Below are 7,956 nucleotides of genomic sequence, written 5' to 3'. Positions count from 1 at the left end.
CCAAGCAGATAGTAGCGTGCGTAGTCCAGTGGTTAGCTATCCTGCCTCTGGACTAAGAGGTTGGGAGTTCGAATCCCGGCTGATGTCGCTCACCCGACATGCACGCTACTGTTTAGGGTCGCAGTCCTTTGGACGGGACGTTAACCGTGGTCCACTGTTCATTGTGCTTGTCGAAAAGAGCTAGGGGAATTTCCCCGGTACAATGACCCTGTAAATACTGTGCATAGCGTCTGTCTTCTCTGTCACGACCAGTGGAGGATTAGCTCTTCAATGAGCTAAACTGGATCGAGATCACTTTCACTTTTTTATGTTTAGGTGGCTGCAAAAGACAGTATCAAATTGGCCATGCAGTATCCATTTGCCACCCAACATCTGCCAGCACTCAAAGAGATACTGTCTTTTGCAGCCACCTTTACATCTGCTTTGAGATTAACCGTACTCCACCTACCTCCCAACTACAGATGACCTTACTCACCACTAACCATGTTATTCCTTTTATTGTAACACCTATATTACGTATTGTATATGTATGTTATCCCATTTGATATGTCGATGAACATGAATGACAATAAGACAATGAGAAACAATGAAAGATTTGTGTTGACTGTAAGATTTTATTTCAGTATTTATTTTTGCCTTGCTGCCGCCTTTGCTGAATCTGTAGTTGGACACCACAGGGCCCAGCTGTAGGGAAAAGAACATTAATTTTACTAAAGGCTTCAAATATTCTCCCCTAATTTGCAAAAGGTGGATTGTAGGAAACATTGCAACCTGGAACGAAATTCAAGCTGTTATTAAGCCAAACTAGGTTACTAGTAGTTTGTGCAGACGGCGAAAAAAACACCTCAGTTCTTTTGTCTGTGTGCATAACCATTGTGGTTGTAATTAAATGACAATTTTGTTGTTCACAACTAGCATCCGTAAAGCAGGAATGTGCTTTGTTTTAAGCACGCTATTCATGGTTATCTGAAGAAAGTATCAAAACAGATACCTTATCCAGTGATAGGGTCAGTGCTGCTGTTAGCCAGGATTGTGGCCCACACGGTGTAAAATCCGTCTCCCTCCCCATTCTCTAGGTAGCCACTATCTGTAAACAGTTAAACACCAAATGTAAGGGATGAATAAACGTCTATATGTTTTTAGTTAATCTTTTTTGAAGTCATTTTTCGTTGATGACGTCCTAATTCAATTTAGAAGATCGTACGTGACCACCACTCGTGTACTGTCCAGAACCTCCATTAAGCATGGTTCTGGATAAAGCACGGTTCTGGATACACATGGTCTATCCAGAACCGCCCTTGAGCATGGTTTTGGATAGAGATAAGTTCTGGATACACTTGGACTATCCAGAACCACCCTTGAGCATGGTTCTGGATAAAGCACGGTTCTGGATACACGTGGACTATCCAGAACCACCCTTGAGCATGGTTCTGGATAAAGCACGGTTCTTGATACACGTGGACTATCCAGAACCGCCCTTGAGCATGGCACGGCTCTGGGTACACGTGGACTATCCAGAACTACCTCTGAGCATTGTTCTGGATAGAGCACAGTTCTGGATACACGTGGACTATCCAGAACCACCCTTGCGCATGGTTTTGGATAGAGCACAGTTCTGGATATACTTGGACTATTCAGAACCACACATGAGCACGGCTCTGGATAGAGCATGGTCTGGATACACGTTGACTATCCAGAACCACTTCTGAGCATTGTTCTGGATAAATCATGCTTTTGGATGAAGCACGGTTCTGGATACGCGTTGACTATCCAGAATCGTGCCTGAGCATGATTTTGGACAAAGCATGACGGTTCAATTCTGGATATAACAGCAACCTACCGTCCAAGTCCATTCTTTTGATGATCTCCCGCAGACTCATGTTGTGGCTGCGCGCCTCCTGAAAGCTGACGGTCCCGTCGTTGTTGTTGTCTTGGTCCCGAACGAACTGTCCGGTCAGCCCTCCGAGTAGAACCCTCAGCTCGTGGGGAGTGAGCTCGTGATCGTCTGGGCGAGTAAAATGTATAGGAAAGATTCAATGATTAAATCCCCATTAATTAATTTACCTTCGCAGAAGGAAAACATATGAGAAGAAAAACATATTGTTTTTGTTCAGTTCTTCTTCAGTTCAGCGTTGTTATTCTTCTTCCGTTCCAAGCAATAAAAGTCCATGACCTGGACCAGTCGTCTGTCTCCATGGGAACTACTTGCTGTAGCAAAAACCTTGTGGTGTTGGGTTACATTATGTAGCAGAACAGACCTGGAGAGCCTGCACACCATATATACATATGAATGTATGAGTAAGACTAAACAGTGTACTTAGTTTGTTGGGCCAGACCAGGTGAAGGTAATCATTGGCCCGACTAGGTGTGGGCCCGTGAAGTCCTAGATACAAGGCAGGCACTCTAGCTTACGTTTTAAACTAAGATAACTGTGATGGGATACATAGAATAGTTTTAAAGATGCTCCATAAGGCAGAGCGTGGGGGCGTAGATCAGGCAGTCGGGGTCCAGGTTTGAGAGAGAGATGTCCAGTTGGCATGTGTACTAGGGAAGGAGTATTGAGCATTAAACTGAGTTCTTGGAGTTCAACCCCGGCTCATTTCCTGACAATAGTACATAATTTTTAATACCGTTTGTGTCCAAGGCCCTCAGAACCTCTCCGTAGCCCATGTGGCTGGTGATTTCCAGCTTGGAGAGTTTTCCGTCTCCGTTGGCATCAAGTGGGTCGTTATTCAACCCGCTGTTGAGAATGACGCTGTAGATATAGTACAGCTGGTAAGCCTCGCTAGAGATCAGGATTCCGTCACCTGCAGACAGAAAAGATCTCCTGTGTAACCTTGCATGTATTTGTTTGTTTGTTTGTTTGAGCCTTTATTTCAACTCGATCTGTAACTGTGTTACATGCTCTAATCGGCCGCTATTTCGGCCGCTTTTCATGGAGGTCGAGCGTGGAGGAGTTTCAGGGGGTCATAACATAAATACTACTTGCTCACAAATGAAAACAAAGTAATAATTTCTATACACGAGGTAACTCACACAAAGTAAATAAATAAACAAAATGGCAATAACTAATAAATAACTCATAAGTCGTTGTGTCCAAAGTCGTACTTGGACCACTTCTTGTGGGTGTAGTTCTTGTATTGCTTCTAGACCGCACTAAATCTTATTTCAACACAATATTTTATAACTACTTATTAGATATATTTGAATTATGCTTAACATTCTATATTGATGTATTTTTTTTTACTTGTTCTTATTGACCATGTAAATTTTGTATATGATGTTGCATATGATGCAAATGTTGTATATGATGTTGCATATGTGTTTCTGTATGGGGGAGGGCAACTTGTAAAGGTGTGTATGCACCTGTTTTGCCCTTTCACAACAAATAAACAAACCTTCTTCTCACTTTTCTGTTTGTACGAGTTATGCTGTACGTGTACATGTAGATCCGGTATGTTTAGTAGGGTCTGATGAAGACTAGCAAGACAGTATACAGCTAAGACTGTTACGGTCGTTTAAAATTGGTGTCATCATTTGTTTGTCAGCAAGATGGCAGGAATAATTTTTCCCACGAAAGATAGCTTCTTGCCACCTCCAAACTTAAACTTAAACATGGCAACTGACTTTTTGTTTGACATACATAATGTTTATATATAAATTTAGTATAAAAAAATGACAATTTCTTCAAAATCCCCCCATGAAAGATCACACACGGTGAGGTAGCATGCCGAATCTAGAAAATCACAAAAGCGCATTATGTATTCGGAATACCATTTATGATTCAGTAACACGGTCTGCAAGTTCACATCGTCTACCAACTCAATGTGGCCACAAACAGCATGTAACTCTTTTACAGCAAAGAAAATGAATTTTAAAAACTAGATTGAGTGTGTACCGTCTGAATCGAACTGGTCGTAAAAGTCGCTAAGGGTCATGAAATTTTCTATTTCCATGAAGGTGAGGTGGTCGTCTCCATTGATGTTGAGTTGGTGGAACATGTCGGCCGTTCCCCACAGCTCTATGATCTGATCCAGGTAGATGAACCCGTCGCCTGCACACAAAAAAACGCATAGTACGTTCTGCTTCTGAATTTCAAGACAAGATATATAAAATTAAAGATCCGCTACAGAACAAAAAACTGCTAAGAGGCCAATACTAGTAACCGATATTTTTCCTTATCTTTGCCGACCTCTACCAACATATTAAATATCTAGAACATCTAGTTCACAAACAGCATAACACATAATAACACAAAATAATAACAATACAACATAAAGTAATCGCTGAAGAAGCTTATGTACAATCAAGGGGCAAATCAAAATAAGGCAATTTAACCATGAACTTAAGTAATTTTATTAAGCTAAGTGCTTACCATCTCTGTCCAGCGCGACAAGAGCCTCATGCAGAGTCATGACGTTGAGAACTTCATCCTTGGAGATCAGACCGTCTGCGTTGGCATCCAGGGCATAATATGGCCTGTATGCCAAAAATAGCAACAAGAAACTGTGACCTCTTCAGCATAGTTTTAATGTCCATATTTACCTACACTCCGGCTAGTTGGATACATTAAAAGACCTCAAACACGGAGGACTTAAACAGCAAGAGAAAAGGCTATGGAGAATTCAAACCATACTGCAACAAATGAAATAAACACTACATATCTTACATATGTTAACTAACGGGGTCGGGTGGCGTAGCGGCAAAGTGCTCGACTCGGAACCGGGTTCGAGTCCTGACATGCCAACGATCTTGTGCCCTGGGAAAGGCACTTTACACGACTTTCCTCACTTAACTCAAGTGAAGATGAGTATTGCCCTGTCCTGAATTTGTACTTTGTGTTGGTAGCGGCATAAAATAAGTTAATATAACTTGAGTGTGCAGTCGCCATGTTTGGTCATGAAATGTTGGAATAAAAAGAAAATTAAACAACTACCGCCTCTTACCACTGAGATACTGAGTTAAACAAACAACAATCATACCTGCTGGTGAAGTCAGACTTCGACTCGTATTAAAATATGTGGACCCAAAAATAATACCATATTAAGGTTAATGTCCAGCACATACCTCGCAACCGGAGTCGCTGTTGCCAAGGCAACGAACAGCAGAAGGAAGGGGGTCATGGTTGATGAAAAGATCTGAAACGGGGCATTGTTAGAATTAAACTCAAATATACCTATCACTTTAACACTTAGCATCCTTAACATACTGTAAAAACAAAAGAACCAAAGACTTTGTCTCACAAATCTTACGTCCTGGTGGTTCCAGTACAGCCAAAGAAAAGAAGAATACAAACAGGAGTAAAACGTGGATTAAACTCTAATATATTGAAGAAAAAGTAGGCTCACCAGGCGGTTTCTGTCAGGACACTACAAGACACTGAGTCAAGTGAAGTCTGGAACAGTATCGGTGTCAAAAACACTCAATCGTAATATACACGTATTGTGGGAACTTCAACAGCTTTTAATCAAGATATCTTCAGGTTTGTCAATACAAATGTCCGTTAGAACATTTCTGTTGCAAAGCTATCAATTTTACAGTCACGGTATGTAGTGCCAGCTTGTACCCAGTACAAGCCTGATTATGGCGTTATAATTAGTGCTTACTTGTACTTAGTCCAAGCCGGTTTACATTTACATTGGTGCCAGCTTGTACGTAGTCAGTGAATATCTGTATCTGTATAGCCGGTATAACCGGCTTTCGGCGTAACACACAAGCTTCGCAGGCACGCGGCGCGGCGGCAGCTGGCTGTATTACACTGATCGACTTGCTACACCTAACCCTTGAACTTATAACTGTAGACATTGATTAAAGCTATCTAATGACAATGCCCCTACTGTACTTGGTGACAGTGGGTTCCACTCTGTGATAGTTCTAGGAAAGAATGAATTCTTGAACACCTCAATCCTTGATTGATAACCCTGGTATTTGAAGGCATGGCTATTTCTTGGCCGATGAATAATTTCATCAGGTTGGTGAATGATTGAATAATAGCGACGTTTCGAAGTTTCGATGACCGTCTCTATCTGTATATCTGTACATGAATCTGTATCTGATTGCGAATAAAGATATCGAGTGATTGCCATATCAAATGTATGTTATCTCATTTTATATGATGATGAAAATGAATGACAAAAAGACAATGAGAAAAGAGGATTTGCGTTGACTGTAAGATTTTATTCCAGTCTTTATTTTTGCCTTGCTGCCGCCTCTGGTGAATCTGCAACTTGGCCCAGCTGTATAAAAAAGGACATTCATGTTGATAATGGCTTCAAATATTCATCACAAATTGCAAAAGTTGGATTGCGGGGAAACTGGCAAGCTGGAAAAAAATTCAAGCTAACTGTTATTAAGATAAACTAGTAGAACCAGGCCTAGTAGCTTGTGCAGACAGCCAAAAGAAACAGAACAAACTACCTTAGGTTTTTGTCTATGTGCATAATCATTGTGGTTGTAAATAATTGACAGTTTTGTTTTTATGTTTAGCGATGGAAAACATATTGTTTTTACTCAGTTTCTTCCTCTTCTCCTTCTCCTTCTCCAAACAGTGACCTATGACTTGACCAATGATATGATTTGTTGACGTCTGTCACCATGGTGACTGGTGTTAGGTTACATAATGTTGCAATTTCATGGTCTGCTCTGCTCCTGCAGTGTCACCATATACTAGTAGTATATGTAATGTGAATGTGTTTGAGTAAGAATTAACATACTGGACCATGTCCGAAAGTAAACATTATGCATTTGCAAATGTTACATCTCTAGTTCATATGTAGGTTCCACAAAGCAGGAATGTGCTTTGTTTTATGCATGCTATTCATGGTTATCTGAAGAAAGTATCAAAATAGAACCTTATCCAGTGATAGGGTCAGTGATGCCGGAGGTCACGATGGCGTTCCACACAGTATAGAACCCGGCTCCCTCCCCATTTTCCAGGTAGCCACTATCTGTAAACAGTTAAAAACCAAAGATAATTGATGAATAACCGTTAAAAATTTTCAGTTAATTAGTGAGGCGCTGATCGTGCCTGAGCTATCTGGACTGGACACCTGGACTATCCAGAACCAGCCCTGAGTACATGATTGTGGTTATTGAAAACACGTTTCTGGATAAACGTGGACTATTTAGAACTAAGCCTAGCAATACGTATCTGATTATTTACTACAGACTCCAGGAAGAGTAGTGTGAAATTCACACTAATGGAGATCCTAAACAAACAAACAAACATTGTGGGGACGTGTGGCGTAGCGGCAGACTGCCGGGTTCAAGTCCTGACATGCCACCGATCTTGTGCCCTTGGGAAAGGCACTTTACTCGACTTTTCACTTAACTGAAAATAAGTATTGTGCTGTTCTGTATTTGTACTCTGTGTTGGTGGCTGCATAAAATAAGTTGATAAAACTTGACTGTGCATATACTAGCTAGAGTTTCATGTTGGCATAAAAACAATAAATAAACAAACAAACAAACAAACAAACAAACAGTACCCTACCGTCCAAGTCCAGTCTTTGGAAGATCTCCCGCAGACCCATGTGATGGCTGCGCGCCTCCTGGAAGCTGACGGTTCCGTCGTGGTTGTTGTCTTGGTCGATAACGAACTGCCCGGTCTGCCCACCGAGCAAAATCGTCAGCTCGAGGACAGTGAGTTCGCGATCTCCTGCGCGAACAACAAGACTGACAATGGAAACGTTTGAAACTAAGATGTATATGTCAGTCAGTCTTAACAGATTATGACTAAACTGTGCATACCAAAAACAGAATGGTTCATTCCTAATAAGAAACAAGTCAACTTTGAGCCAATTTGAAAGTAAACTTTGTTTACTAAGTTTAACTTAGTTTACTTTCAAATTGGCTCAAATTTGACTTATACATATATATATATATATATATATATATATATATATATATATATATATATGTGTGTGTGTGTGTGTGTGTGTGTGTGTGTGTGTGTGT

General features: G+C 40.9%; 2 protein-coding genes across 2 annotated transcripts in view; both read right to left on the bottom strand.

Moving 5' to 3' along the window:
* Positions 1-594: 594 nt before the first annotated feature.
* LOC109485766 lies at positions 595-5,434 on the bottom strand. Its single transcript, XM_019789450.1, has 8 exons — positions 5,349-5,434; positions 5,068-5,138; positions 4,376-4,479; positions 3,899-4,054; positions 2,631-2,807; positions 1,841-2,005; positions 992-1,087; positions 595-684 (listed from the first exon to the last, which is right to left on the bottom strand). The coding sequence occupies exons 2-7, from the start codon at positions 5,121-5,123 to the stop codon at positions 993-995; spliced, it is 753 nt and encodes a 250-aa protein (XP_019645009.1). The 5' UTR covers positions 5,124-5,138; positions 5,349-5,434; the 3' UTR covers positions 595-684; position 992.
* A 731-nt stretch (positions 5,435-6,165) lies between these two features.
* The window catches only part of LOC109485798, a 4,112-nt gene continuing 2,321 nt past the window's right edge, over positions 6,166-7,956 (bottom strand). Inside the window, exons 5-7 of the mRNA XM_019789482.1 lie at positions 7,493-7,657; positions 6,852-6,947; positions 6,166-6,236 (exon numbers count right to left, since the gene is read on the bottom strand). Of these exons, the coding sequence (XP_019645041.1) occupies positions 6,853-6,947; positions 7,493-7,657 (260 nt within the window). The 3' untranslated portion in view covers positions 6,166-6,236; position 6,852. The remainder of the gene's footprint in view (positions 6,237-6,851; positions 6,948-7,492; positions 7,658-7,956) is intronic.

The sequence above is a fragment of the Branchiostoma belcheri genome, unplaced genomic scaffold, assembly GCF_001625305.1.
Source record: "Branchiostoma belcheri isolate BF01 breed outbred unplaced genomic scaffold, Haploidv18h27 scaffold78, whole genome shotgun sequence".
Lineage (NCBI taxonomy): Eukaryota > Metazoa > Chordata > Leptocardii > Amphioxiformes > Branchiostomatidae > Branchiostoma > Branchiostoma belcheri.
This window is presented reverse-complemented; position numbering and strand designations above follow the sequence as displayed.